Here is a 15384-nt window from a genome sequence, read left to right on the forward strand (position 1 = left end):
TTCTCTTCCTCTTGGGCAGTCTTTATTTCTCAAGTACTTTGTGTCATGCCAAGCTCTGTGTTCAGTGCTCATTTCATACCCAATCTCCAAGGGAGAAACTAACTCAGGGTCAGAACCACCTTACAGGAGAAGCAACTGAGGCCCAGAGGTGTGTACCTTGTCCAGGTGGTAAAGTCAGTGAGATGGAGCAGGTGGTCTAGCAGTAGAGCCCCCACCCTTAACCTCTCTGCCACCCACCTTGACAGAGGCCTGGATCACCTTGCTTTATAAAGTGTTCTAAGAGACTCTAACAGAAAAACTGGCAATGGACAGGAACTAAGTAACTAGAAAAAAAAAAAGTATGCCTCTAAACATCAAGTACTTTAATTTTAAACAGTAATTTAAAAAATTGCAAATCAGCCCGCCTGCATGGCTCAGTGGTTGGGCGTCGACCTATGAACCAGGAGGGCACAGTTTGATTCCTGGTCAGGGCACATGCCCAGGTGGTTGGCTTAACCCCCAGTAGGGGGAGTGCAGGAGGCAGTCGATCAATGACTCTCTCTCATCATGGATGTTTCTCTCTCTCCCCCTTCCTCTCTCTGAAATCAATAAAAACATAAATATTTTTTAAATTGCAAATCAAAGTAATGAGACACCATCTTTTGCTATCAAAGCCCAGCCTCGTGAGCATCGTGTAATACTGGTGACCTGGTGCATGGCATTTGCTGGAAGGCAATCTAACAGTTTCCATCAAAAGCCTTAAAATATATGCAGTATGCATTTCTGGAACTCAAGTCAGCTCACATGTAATTCCTAATCATGGAAGGAGAAGGCTAGCACGGTGTGGGAGTCACACTGGTTCAACCTTGACTCTCCCTGCATGCTAGCATTTTGAGCCCTAAATAATAGCAGGTGAACACAGATCACAGTGACCCAGTGGCTGTAGGGGTACAGCCCACTCACTCCACTCCCATCTTCACTAGATTTGGTCACAGGCTCTTTGCATGTATCATTTGTCACCACAGCTCAATCATCATTACCCATATTCATCAAACGATCTTGAAAGGCAAATCTTTTATATTTCTGTGGTATTCCTTGACTTTTTAAAGGACTCTAACATGTACTTTTATTAGAATTGCTATTGTTACATAGGTTTGTATAATCAACACCAACCCCATTTTTCCATATGGCCTATATTCCATTATAAGGATATAATCACAAATGTGCACAGGAGTACCTACTGTATAATAGTTTATCCTGGCTCTCTTCCTAGAAAAATAAGTTATTTTCCATTAAGTGTCTAAGAATAGGTTATAATGTCTGCAAAGGACTCCAGTGCAAACAATAACAAGCACAACTTGACCAAGACAGAATGGGGGATGAAAGTGCTTCTTCCCCACCACACAAACCACTGCCCCAAATCCACATCAGGCTGGAATCCCTACAGACAGACCTTCAGAACAACCTGGCCCCAAATTTCATGTCACTGATGGGATACAGACCCATACTCCCCTGACATCCTCCTCTGGCCCACCTGGAAACTTGGCTTCTCCCCAACCTCCAGTTAAAGTGGAAAATGACACCAAAGTGAACACCAGGTGGGACAAGGGATTGCTCTGCAATATTTGCTTGTTCTGATTCCCTCAGAAGGGCCTTAGAACAGCTGGGTATGCAAAGCTCTGGAGTAATAAAATAAAGAAAATATTTATTATATGCAAACATCTATCAAACTTGGAAGAAGTGATAATCACCTCTAAGATGATAAAGATCAACTGGTAAGAAACATAGCTGCTTTAGATGGACAGAATAATGTGTCTTGTGCTTTCTTTGTTTTTGCTTGGTGTTTATTGATTAAAAAAAAAAAATTACCTTACAATTTAAAATTTAAACTCAATAGGAAAATAACTTAAAATTATTTTAAGTTGAAACAAAATGATTTCTAAATAATTTTCCAAATCAGAACACTGAGATCTTATAGTGTAAAACAAAAGGCTAAGTCAAGAAAGAAAACTTGATGAGCAAGACAAAAGGGCAAAGGTAGGGGGACTGATAAGTGGATAGACACCCCCTCCCCCCAACTCTCTACCCTGCCCCAAGACAATTCCTTTCGAGCTGGAGAGTTGGTTGTCCAAGGAGGTGTGAGCGGTTACCAGCTACTGCACAAAGAAACCCTACAAGGTAGAAAAGGGTGCTGGATCAATTCCAATAGCCAATGTGATGGGGCCAACCAGATCAGCAGATCTCAACTGAACTAAGGGTCTTAAAAGGCATCAGGCCCATTGACCAAATGACCAGTTCAGAAGAATTACCAATGTAATAAAAACTTTTAAGGAGCCTTGGCTGGTATGGCTCAGTGGTTAAAGCATCGGCCTGTGCACTGAAGGGTGTTGGGTTTGATTCCTGGTCAAGGGCACATATCTTGGTTGCAGGCTTGCTCCCCGCTCGCTGCCCCCAGTCCAGGCATGTGAGGGAGGCAACCGGTTGATGCGTCTCTCTTGCATCTATGTCCCCCCCCCCCTGAAAAGCAATGGAAAAAATATCCTCATGTGAGGATAAACAAACAAAAAAAAGCAAAAACAGACAAAACTTTTAAGAAATATTCTTCTTGCATACTATCAATATATAAAGACAGATTCTTCAAAAGTATTTATTACAGTTAACTTTTAAAGAACATTTTCATTGATTTTTAGAGAGAGGAAGGAAGAGGGAGGAAGGAAGGGGGGGAGAGAGAGAAACATCGATGTGAGAGCAAAACCTTCATTGGCTGCCTCCTGCCCACCCCCTACCAGGGATCAAACCACAACCTGGGTATGTGCCCTGACAGGAAATCGAACCAACTACCTCTTGATATAGCTGCCGCTGCCCAACCAACAGAGCCACACCAGCCAAGGCTATAGTTAAGTTTTTGATCACCTGGCAAATTAACCATTTCACTAACAAATTGGTTTTAGTGACTTGAGCCTTAGGGCCATTTCAGATGATTGTGGAAAAGGTAAAAGTTGGGGTGATTAGGGCCATGAAAAGACTGCCATGGTTCACGACTCTTCAGATACAATAAATTATTATATTTATAACTTTGGTAGCTATGGCTGTCCCCATCCAGATCTATTAAATGTACTATCTACCAAGTTCTTCTAACAGTCACTTCATTTCTCAGAAATGCCTGGTAAACATCCCCAGTATGTGCTTCTAATAGGCAGGCAGAAGTTCTGACATAAGTTGCTTGAAGGTATGCAGCCCAACTTGCTTAGACAAGAGGAACCTTCCTATTGGGTCGGTACATGAAATGAAAGAGCTGAATTATCTCTGGAGATAATTTATGCTTCCACCTAGAAGGTTTCACTGAAGAAAGGGCAATACTAATCACACTCCAGTAAAGACACTGTTGGTTAATGAAAACCCATATAGGAAACAAAGTTAAGTGACCTTAATTGAATTCTTGCAATACCTACGGTTGTGCCTGACATCAAAGGACTTCATTAAATTTTCTCAATTTATAGTTTCCCGATATTTGTAACATATATTTTGTGCTTAGGCTATGTTTCCCAGCCAAAAGGAGATGAGCTTAGGCAGTAGAAAGGATTTATACAGCTACTAGTAAGAATTTAGACTAAAAGTTATTCTTCAAGGGCACCATAAACACATTTTCTCAGGTGAAGGCAAATAAGATGAGTAACAGAAATAAATACCTAAAATTATACAAACACTCGGATTACTAATAATTATTAACAAATGTTTACTTCCCCACCTTTTCCCATGTTTTCCAACTCAATTATTGAGGCACAGTTCATAGTCACAGAATGATTTGCTACAGAAACTGCTCTCATGGTGAAGATCTGACATGACTACTCATTTGTTTTCACAAGGAACAGAAGCACCCTCCTTAGTCCTAGAGTAGAGGGAAATATCAGACCACCAGTGATTTTAAATCCCTGCTTGTGAAGGACAAGGGGCTAGTGTGCAATGTTACGGGAATATGAGCTTCTCTGCAGGGAAGCCCTTGAGTACATAAGGCTTAACCCTGTTTGGTCAGTTCACGCCTTGATCCCTTACTGATCAGAGACTATATACAGGAGACAGAAAATTATGAGAGAATAGGACTAATGAGGGAGGGAGGGGCAGGATTGGGAAGCCTTCTGAAGTGCTACAGTGAACACAAAGACCAACAAAGTAAGCCCACGCCACAGAGGGACAGCTGGGCATCAGGTCACTCACACTGCAGTGAACCAGTGGCTCTGAAAACATTATTCTACATCAGCAATTTTCATCTCATGGCACACATAAACTAATTACTAAAATTCTGCAGCACACACACAAAAAAATTTCTTGCCAATCTGACACAAAAATATAGGTATAATTTTGATTCATTCACACAGGACGGTTATTACTGTGCTGGCTGCTGTCATTTTTTCATTTGACAATCTAAGGGAAAAGAGGTCAGTGCCCCTGACTAAATAGTCAGGTGGTGCATGTTTAAAAAGATTCTTGTGGCACACAGGTTGAAAATCAGTGTTCTACATCAGTTACTGGAGGAGCTTGTTTAAAACCGCAGATTCTAGTATAAGAGAAAGAACGAGACCATCTATTTGGCAATTATCCTGAATTGCCTTAGAGGGAATTAGGTGGCATACACTGGGAAACTGAGAAAGAAAATAACTGAGGCTTCACAATTAATAGTGACCAGAGAAACAGAGTCCCCACCCTTCCTCTAAGACAGCAATTTTCAACCAATGTGCCACAAGAATTTTTAAAACCTCACTGTTTAGTCAGGGGTACTGACCTCTTTTCCCTTAGATTGTCAAACAAAAAAATGACAATACTTGTGTGGTGTGAATGAATCAAAACTACTGTATAACCCTTTTTTTGTCAGATCAACAAAAAAATAGAATATATTTTTTGGTGTGTCGCAGAATTTTAGTAATTAGTTTATGTGTTCCATGAAGTGAAACAAGTTGAAAATTGCTGCTCTAAGAGCTTCTGAATCAGGAGGACAGGTGGGGCCCAGGAACCAGTCACTCTGATGCAGTGTGGGTCCACAGACGCGCTTTGAGAAACACAGACAGAATTAACTCTGAGATGCACAGTTACCCCTGCGAAGGTCATGGCTGATGGCTTGCCCCCTACATGCTGCCAGTGGCACTATCCCAGCTATGTTATTCTGGCAGGACACAGAAGAAAATTCTACAATTCTCCCCTGTATGAACAGACTTCCACCAGTCATACTTTTCTTCCATTCAGAAACCTGAATCAGCAGCTGCCTGGGAGCCTGGTCCAAATTTTTCAGGTGAATTCTCTAACACAGGACTAAAACAAATCCTAACACCACTCTCATGAGCAATTTTAAATAAGCAGCCCTCCTGATAAATCTCCTGTGTTACAACTTTAAGAATGGTAAAGTCTCCATCATGTAGTTCCTAGTTCTTCTTAAAAACAAAACAAAACAAAACAAAAACTTCCTATGAGAAATAATTCTTGTAGAAGACCATACCTGGGCCCAACAGGAGACTCCCTGGGAGAACCTGATGATGAGGCCCCTTTGGATACCAAACTTTCTCAGGTTAGATATAAACCCAAGATATGTCTCACTTCCAAACAATGTTCCTTTTTTTTTTTTTTAATGATTATTATTATTTTAAATATATCTTTATTGATTTCAGAGAGAGGAAAGGAGAGGGAGATAGAAACATCAATGATGAGAGAGAGTCATTGATCGAGCCCACAACCCGGGCATGTGCCCTGACCGGGAATCGAACCCCGATCGCCTGGATCCCAGGTCGACGCTCAACCGCTGAGCCACGCCCAGCTGGGCAAACAATGTTCCTTTAAAACAACCCAGACCACACTGTCATGAAGGTCAGCAATGACCTAATTGACAACTCCAGTCCCACCTGGAGCCTGAGTTTTCTTCCTTCCTGCAACGCTCCCTCACTCTGTGTTAAGACTTTTTCTGATGAAAATGGAAGGACAATGTCACCAGGAATCAGGTGGCCTCACCTTCCAGGCGACTGCCTTGTAACTACTACTCCTCCCACACACTGCTGCACACCCCTCCTTTGAGACAACCGATCAGACCTCAACCCCAGTCCACAGGAAGATGACATAATCTTCCCCCTGCTCCCAAACTTGCTCTTGTTCTTTTGTCAGTAAAATTTAAATACTTTTAAAGTTGTTCTATCCATGTAAACTATCCTAGAAAACTGTACAGTGAATATATTTTTAATAGTTGTATCATTCAATTCAAATTATGAGCAACTTAAAGAGCATACATACCATGTTTTGTAAGATCTAAAATGTGAATGTTTCTAAAACATGGTTTCATATATGCTACAATGTGGAAAAAATGTGCATCTTAGAATTATGACATATAATATGGTGAAATTTCTAACAAACTTCCAAAATCTGTAGAAAGGTAAGAAATTACAAATAATATGGCCAATGAGATACATAGGAAATTTTAGGAAAATGAGCTACTTGCTTTTGAACATTGTACTGAGAACATGTACGCCCTCGACAATGACCCTATATGCGATAGGAACTCTGAACCTTGCCTGAGGTTCAGAGCTCCTCCTGCAGCCTATCCCAGAAGATGACAATGAGCACCCTCATCTGTAGGTCTCCACAATTGCAGGTTACATTTAACTCTCAGTAGACAATGGTTTACCCACAGATTTACCTGCACATTCTGGTGATGCTCTCCTGCCCTCATCTTAATCACCTCCACTGCACCATTTCCTTCTGTTCAAACATCCTCCTCTTTCGACTGTAGGAACATCATTCCCTTGCTGTCCCCTTTGTGGCTCCTCCTTGACCTGCCCTCTCTTCTGGTTCTCTCCCCCTGCATGATCTCGTTCACTTCACAGCCCTTGCGGCAATATGGTTACCGCAGCTCCCACCTGGACAGTGGCCAGCTTACTTGTACGTCCAACCAGTCTGCCTGACACCCCCACCTGGACATCTCACAAGCATCTCAAAAGGAACACATATGAAGTGGAATTACTGATACCCACCCATCTGTCACCCTTCTCCAAGTCTGTTTTTCCCCAGTTCTGTAAATGGTTCCACCACCCACCAAGTCACCTCACATGGTGACCTCACACATCTGTTCTAGTGGCAAACCTCATCTAATTTCCTGTTCCTACTGTGATCGACCACCTCCAGACCACTGTCTCTTCTAGCCCAGACCACTGCTAGAGGAGTGGTTGCTGCCACATATGGCCCTCCCTGAACTGGCTCCTACCTGGTCTCCAACATCCACTTGCATTGCTCTCCCCTCACTTGAATGTCCCCTTTCCCACTGGACTTCCCATTTCCTACACAAGCCAATGCTCTCCCAGTGCCCTGGGGTCTTTGTAGCTTCTGCTCTCCTTCTGATCTTGCCCTCAAATCTCCTCCATGGTGCAGTCTTCTCTGATGGCTCCAACTAAGGAGGTTCCTGTGTTATCCTCAACCACTGCATGTTACTCAGACCTGTTAGGGCAGTTTTTACTTTTTCTCTATTACCACCTCCCCCCAATTTCATGAAATAAGGCAAACTCTATGTCACACACATCAGCATTCCCGGTGCACCTAAGCCAAAGAGGACATTCAATAAATGTGGCAAATTAAAGGAATGGCCCAATGATGTTGGAATCCTCTAGAAATGAGAAGAGGAGAAAGGTAAGAGCTCCTAATGACCAAGTGGCTTAAATCACTCCGTGAAGACCTCAAAAAGGGCATCAGAATCCTGACCCTAACTGTTTGGTACACTGAATCCAGTTGGGCTTCAAAAGATTACTCCCCACAGCATGAAAAAACACACAAATAAATTCAAGACTTCGTGTGCTTTTTCTCATTAATGAGACTTAAATGTTTGGTAACTGTTTTCCCTCACTGTGCCAAAATCTATGATTCCAAAGGGTCAGATACAATTTAGAAAATTGGAGGAAGACCACAAAACATGTTTGAGGACTGCAAACAAACGATGTAAGCACAGGCTAATGATACACTCCCAGTGGACTCAGAGCTGCTAAAACATGAGACCAAACATAATTAAAAAGAGCTCTACACTTTCCAGACAGGAAGCTATAGAGCCCTGAAACAAACCAAAACTCCTCAGACCCTCAACTTCCTCAATTGTAAAATGGGACACGTAACAATGTCTTTCAAAGGGACTGTTGCAAGAATAAGGTAAACACAGGACATGATGGCACTTAGGTATCAGATGAGCTGTATGGGCTGGCCATCCTACTTCTCAGACCCCCTCGTTCCTGCCCCTGCACAGCATGAAGGCTGTGACTTTGCTTCACGGACATACACACTGGTCAAGCCCCCTCCCCCCACTCCCGGGTAAAGGTCTGAGGAGCTCACTCAAAGTCTGCCCTCCAAAGGTACCTGCTGCATATCTCTCACAAAGTCCACAAGTGCCCTAGTGGGAAAGTGGCAAGTAGGAAAACAGTGCAGATGCCAGGTAGAATGGGTGGAGAGAGGGAGAAACTGGGAAAAAACTGGTTTTATTTCTGTTAGATGTCACAAAAACAGACAAAAGGATGAGATGCTGTTGCTACTGCCTCCCCTAACCATTCCCCAGAGCAGGGGTTCTCACCTGGGGCATTGTGGGGAGGAAAAAAGGGGAGAGGGGAAGAGTGCTATGAGCATCTAGTGGGTGGAGGTCAGGGATGTTGCTGAACATTCCACAATACACAGGACAGCTCCCACCACAGAGAATGATCCAGGCCTAACTGTCAACACTGCCAAGGGAGAGAGAAGCCCTGCTCCAGACTAAAGGGCCATCCCCACCAGCTCTGGCACAGGTGAAGGCAACCAGAAGCCTCTTCCCAGTCAAGTCTGAACTTGACCCTGATAAATGTACCACTTTCAGAAATTCAGTCCCCTGGATCAGCATAGGAAGGCAGGGGAAGGTGAAATGCAAGGATTTCACCACCAAGTTGTGGGTAAAGGAGGGAGGATGGGGGAAGTGGGGCTGGAGAAGATTTGAAAAGAGAAAAGAAAGAAAATATTAGGCCCAAGTTTACCAGACTAAAAATACAGGATCGCTGTGAAAAAACAAATGCTCTTACTCTGAAGCCAAAATGTGCTCCAGGTGACTGAACAAGCTCAGGTGATGATTGCCAGCACTGGGGTCCATGCTACTGTTCTCCAGTGAGGAATGGAAAAGGCAAGACAGGTGAGATTAGAGAGAATGTAGGTGCCAGATGTGGACTGCTGCCTCCAGAGCTTGGAAGGGCACGCTAGGGGAGCAGTGGGCTTTGTTTCAGGTTCTGGATGTATATGGCTGGAACCAGACAATCTTGGAAGAGAGGGTTCCCAGGGAAGAGCAGAGTTGGCTGTTTCCGGCCTTGAATGACCACCAAAGGCACATCAGATATTTAGCAGCTATGTGGTCACAGTGAGGTCCAACCAAAAAAAAAACCACTCACCCTTACTGTTTGGAATTAAAAGAGATTCTATTTCGGGGTACAAAAAGAGCTATTTTCCCAAATTATCTTGGTTAGTTAGGCTGAGAGGTTACAAGGATAATCCCTATTTTATAGGTGGGAAATCTCAGGGAGAATGAAGACACATGAACCCAGCTGTCAAGTCAGATACAACACCCATGTCTCATGGACACAGTACAGTCCTTGAAAGATGATTGTCCTTTGAATGTAACACAAATCAATGGGCTTCTACTGATAGTCTCAACTACTGACAGATAGAAAGTATAAGAAAAAGCCTGCCTCTTGGATTCTCTTGGCTACACTACTGAATCAAGAGGGTGACTCTGAAGAGAAAGGTATAGCGATTCACAGCCATGAACTCTCTCCCCCCAAAAAGGGAGCCTGAGAGGACTGGCTGAATACTTCCACCTAGCCTTCTGACTGCCAGCTCATCATAGAAAATGTAAACACACCGAGAGAGAGCTATTCATAAGAAATATGGGTTATTTTCTTGTGACCTATGACACACTTTTAGTTGCAGATCTTTACTGTCAGCATGATTAAAATCCACACAGCAAAGCCCCCACAGCCGAGAGCCAAGGGAAACTTACCATGTTTGGCACGTTGGTGACTGAAGCATTCTTGATGTCTGCAGGAAAGGGAGGCAAACTAGTGACCACATTCTGTTTGCTGGGTAACTGGGGGTTCACTCCAGGGGCTCCCATTGGCTGCCCTCCAGTTTGACTAAAGGGTTGTCCAAATGGACTTGTGTTACCAGTCATTCCCATCTGAAACAAAAAGAGGCAATATCAGCTATTGGGACAATCACATGTACAAGAAAGAGCCTCAGAAATGCTCACTTTGACCCAGGGAAGCAAGAACTGTTATTTCCTATGAAAGCTTCATATCAATTACAAATTACAGGCTCATTCTTAGGGTTCAAAGTTAGAATTATGAACAGAGCAACTTGTTCAAATAGTTACACACTAAGGCAGAAGACTAATAAAGCTGCTCTCAACAGCTGTATCTTGTCTCCTCCTCCTAAACATCACCCCGAGAGACAGTGATTTCCAATCCTTACTCTCAGCCATACTTTCACCTAATCTGCCCACCCCAACAGTGGCAACAAAAAAATTATTTGGAAAACAAAACCATCCAAAACCACTAACAAAGGGATGCTCCTTCACCTTAACCTTACTCTCTAAGTAAATAGTTTCTTTCAGGTTTCCCCATCAGATTGAAACTAAGTTTCCCATTAGTTCAAAACACACAGTAGAAACACTGAAAAAGAAATGATATAATGTCTGAGATTTGCTTTAAAATAACCTAGTGAGGCAAGAGGTATTGACAGGAAAGAAACCTAGATCACAAACTACTGGCCTTATGTTGGTAACTCCCAAATAGGTGACAGGTACATACTTGAGGGATTGTTATATTATCCTCTCTAATATTAAATGAGTTTAAAATTTTCCATTATAAAGTGTTTCTTTAAATTAGTGAAATAATATAAAATGTATACTAGATAAAGGCAAGAACAGGAAGAAGGAACCCGTACCTATGCCTGTAAGGGCCGGCAACCAACACACGTGTCAGGATTCCTTTCCAATCAACACAGTCACCCCTATGGACACCCCAGCTCCAACCTCCACAGGAGTGAATTTGGGAAACGTCAAACTGATATCCTGATGCTTACCTGCCTCCTCCGGAGAAACAGAAACCAGTTATTAAAAGACTGGCTTTTCTCACTGCCTGCTTTTGCTCTTTCAGAAAGTTGTAATATTCCACCTGCTGGGTACTGTTCACTCAATTTTTCAGGTGTCTTGGTGTGTTTGATGTTTGAAAATTGGGAGGAAGGGGTCCCCCCAGGGAAAACCTACTAGGGGAAGGTGTACTCATTCAAGAGATCTGTGCTCTAGCCTGTTCTAGCCCATGCATGCTGGGTAACTTACATTCCCTTTCTATAAGCTTCGATCTTCATCTGTAAGACCAGTGTCTTGAACAAGATGAATTGCATTATTTCTTTCAGCTCTAAAATTCTAGGCTGCAAACAAAGCAATGGTCCACACAACTGACCCTTTTCTGTTGAAATATCCATATAAAAACACAAAACCAAACTAGTGTAACAAAAATGATCTTGTTCTGTGCATTTTCATATGCACAGGTGGTTTCCATATGTAGTCTTTACAGCTGACATTTCTCACTTTTTTGAAAGTGAATATATTCTAGTGGTCTTTTTTGCCCTATTTGCTTTACTTGAGTAAACAGAAACAAATCCTTCAAAAAGCCTACTAATTAGGCTCAACTTTGAGTTCTGATGACTTAAGGTGAGATGGTAGCTCAGTAAACTTTTAATATGAAGGACATTTCTGATTTTTAACAACTGGTTTTTGCAGTTGTTATCCAAAACTCAGATCTGAAGCAAGAATTTGTATTTTCAAAAAGTATTACATTCACTAAATAAATTCCATGTAACAATTACTTCTCTTAGAATTTCTGTTTTATTGCATAAAATCGAATTGCTGAAACACTTTTCTTAGAGGCTCAAGAATTGGGGGGGAGGGGGAGGCGGGAACATAGTTATAATTTCTATTTCTTAAATTTCATTTAAAATATCTTTAGTAGGAACATATATTCAGAAGACACATGTATCCATTCACCCCTCCTTGAATCTATCCTTGCAGTTAGACAGTTCAGGCTTCTCTACCAGCTGAAAGTAGAGTTCGTATGAAACCTTCTGTAAGCCAAAATGCCGTAAAGCAAAGAAATTACCATTAATTTATATAGAAAATTTTTTTTAGTGTTCCCAGACCCAAAAAATAACACCAAATAATACATAAAACCTAAAATAACCCTAACATATAAAAGCAGGAATGATATGATAAATACACACCACACTTTGCACCACTCACCAATCCAACTCAAGCAACAAGCTTTCCAATTTATCCATTACTGGACGTTGACTAAAAGAGACTACTTTGCTACTTGCAGAACCAACAGTAATTTGGACAGCTTTCAAGATTCTTGCTCTCAGAATGTGTGCAAATAGTACGAATGGTGGACACAGGCAAGTTCAATGCACACACAATGTGGTTATTTCACCACAATCAAAATGCTTAATTAGCCCTGGTTGCGGGCTCAATCTCTGGTGTGGGGCACGCAGGAGGCAGCTGATCCGTTTCTTTGCTCTTGCATTGATGTTTCTCTCTCCCTCCCTCTCCCTTCCTCTCTAAAATTCAATAAAAATATTTTTTTAAATGCTTAATTACACCCAGTTTTACAATAAACTCAACACCCTCATGAGCTCTCTTAGGTTTTTCTGATACCTTAGGACATATCTTGTTAACAGATGAAAAACATAAAGAAAAGGCCAGATGCTCATAGACATAGTTCAAAGCTACACTGGCCTAATGCTGAGATGCTAAGTGTGGTTCCTGGGGAAGGAGCTCAGCTGGGCTACCGTTGCTGCTCAGTGTGAGGCGTTTGGCTTGTTGCAGAAAAACTGCTGAATGCTATTTTTACTTTTCATCTTTTTTTTTGTAAAAGCGAACATCCTCTTCAAATTTCTTTCAGTTAGTGAAAACACGTATTAACATAGGTCTTTCATAAAAGCAAAGTGGCATAATGTGAACAAAAAGTGGGGGATACCTGGCCCTGGAGGGTGGCTCAGTCGGTTGGAGCATCGTCCCATTCACCAAAAGGTGGCGGGTTCGATTCCCAGTCAGGGCATGTACCTAGGTTGCTGGTTTGATTCCTTCCCTCCTCTCTCTAAAATCAATAAAAATGTATCTTTGGGCCCGGCTGGGCATGGCTCAGTGGTTGAGCATCAACCTAGGATCCAGGAGATCACAGTTCGGTTCCTGGTCATGGCACATGCCTGGGTTGCGGGCTCGATCCCCAGTCGAGGGTGTGCAGGAGGCAGCCGATCAACAACTCTCTCATCATTGATGTTTCAACTCTTTCCCCCTCTCTCCCTTCCTCTCTCTAAATCAATAAAGATACATTAAAAAATAATAATAAAATAAAAAACAAAACAAAAAAACCATACCTTTGGGTGAGGATTAAAAAAGAGTGAGGGATACCTGTATTTTCACCAAGCTTTTGCTGTGAGCCAAGGCTGGTTCTGTGCAGAGGCAATTTTTCCACTTGTCAAGGAGCTCATTTCTTTTTTTTTCTTTTTTTTAACATATCTTTATTGATTCAGAGAGAGGAAGGGTGAGAGAGAGATAGAAACATCAATGATGAGAGAGTCATTGATAAGCTGCCTCCTGCACGCCCCCGACTGGGGATCGAGCCCACAACCTGGGCATGTGCCCTGACCAGGAATCGAACCTCGATCTCCTGGATCCTAGGTCAATGCTCAACAGCTGAGCCACGCCCGCCCGGCTGGGTGAGCTCATTCCTTATAACCACCAATTTGACAACGAAAATCCAGGTCACTTGGAAGTCTCTAGCATCAACGAACCAAAGCGGATGGCAGCTGAGGGTGAGGAAGGATTGACAATTCGTCCTTCCAGTTACACCAACCATGCAAGGTAGTCACCCCTTCAGTGTAGAGAGGGAAATAAATACCGAGAGACCAAAAAGCTTTCAAAGGGGTCCTGTGGGTCTCAAAGTTCACCCAACATGTTTTGAAAAACCTGTGTCTAAAACATTGTAAATATTTTTGACAACATTTGTACGATCACCTTGCCAGGGTGAAAATGGCGTGGGTGTGTGGTTTGTATGGTCCCTTGAATACTACTTGCTTGGTGAGCTTCTGGGGCAAAGCACTTTCTGTCTGAACCAAAGTGTTTCAGGGTGTTTTGGAACACTCTGATACACTTCATCAGGAATTTTTTTCACCTTTTCTTTATTGGCTATCCAATAGTGAAGAAAATTATCTCAATGTGGTCTTGATCCTCATGGGGCAAGAACCAAGGTAAAATCAAAGTTAAAGATCACAGATAGCAAGTAAGGTACATCCAGCTCATAGGGGATGAACTATACATTTAAAAAATATGAAAAATTCCCCCTCCTCAGCCTAGAACAAACACATTCCACAGAAGAATCAAAGCAAGTCTAGGCTACCTGCTGGAGGGTAAGACTTTAACTAAGGTCGGGCTCAGGTCTCTCAGTCCAGAGGCAATCCCAGCCTCTCTGTAACCAGTTAGAGCTAACAGGGAAACTAAAGGACAGCTCTCCAAAAGACCACTGCTGCCCAGCTCCTAAGTAGGACCCCCACCCCAGAGCCCGAACTATCTCCTGGCAAAGTCTGATAGAACCAGAAGGGTGTTCTCTAGTCCTAGCCTGCAGATTGGGTAAAAGCCATTAGCTTTTAAAGACTTCTAGATTTCTGAATTCCTGTTCTATATCTATTGTCCTTTGATCAGACTGAACATTCCCAAGTCCAGGCTAACACACATATTTTTTTTAGCATCAATAAGCATAACAAAATAGTGAAATCAAGACATAAAAATATTTCTTCTAATTTTCTGACAGTTATTTGGTAACAATTTCATAAACTTGGCTTTATTTTCAACTAAAGTTTATCAGGATTTGGTTTAAAGCTGGTTGAGAACCACCATGTAATCTTTTTAATAAAATTCAAAAAGCAGTACAGCAGAAATAAGCAACTGTTAAGTTGATGGTAAAATTTATATACAATATTAACAAATTAAAGCCAATGGAATATTTATATTCTGCCTTATTCAGCAGTAACCCATACATGTTAAAATTTCCTTTTACTCTATTTTTTCCAGAACCTCTTTAAGCATTAATTCAAGTTCAATCTGAGAAAGCAAGAAAATTTAACTTTATTAAGTACCTAAAAAGATAAGCTCTCCTATAATGAAACCTAAATTAAAGAATGCCTTATAGGTCTACCATGTTTTCCCGAGAAAGCATTCTGGTAACCAAGTATATCAATCAATCATTTGAGAACCTACTTTGTAGGCTATCTGTGCCTATCATTTCAACAATAAAGACTTTTTTTTTTTTTTGAGGGAGAGGGAGG

General features: G+C 42.0%; 1 protein-coding gene across 5 annotated transcripts in view; it reads right to left on the bottom strand.

The window, feature by feature from the left end:
- Window positions 1-15384, bottom strand: part of CREBBP (CREB binding lysine acetyltransferase) — a 133551-nt gene that overhangs the window by 63288 nt on the left and 54879 nt on the right. For 4 of the 5 annotated variants that reach the window (XM_081133701.1, XM_081133697.1, XM_081133699.1 and 1 more), the window contains exon 3: window positions 10004-10180. The exons of the other annotated variant lie outside the window; for it this stretch is intronic. In XM_081133701.1, coding sequence (XP_080989827.1) covers window positions 10004-10180 — 177 coding nt within the window. The remainder of the gene's footprint in view (window positions 1-10003; window positions 10181-15384) is intronic. 5 annotated transcript variants of the gene reach the window in all.

Source organism: Miniopterus schreibersii, assembly GCF_964146895.1.
Source record: "Miniopterus schreibersii genome assembly, chromosome: 3".
In the NCBI taxonomy this organism is placed as follows: Eukaryota; Metazoa; Chordata; class Mammalia; order Chiroptera; family Miniopteridae; genus Miniopterus; species Miniopterus schreibersii.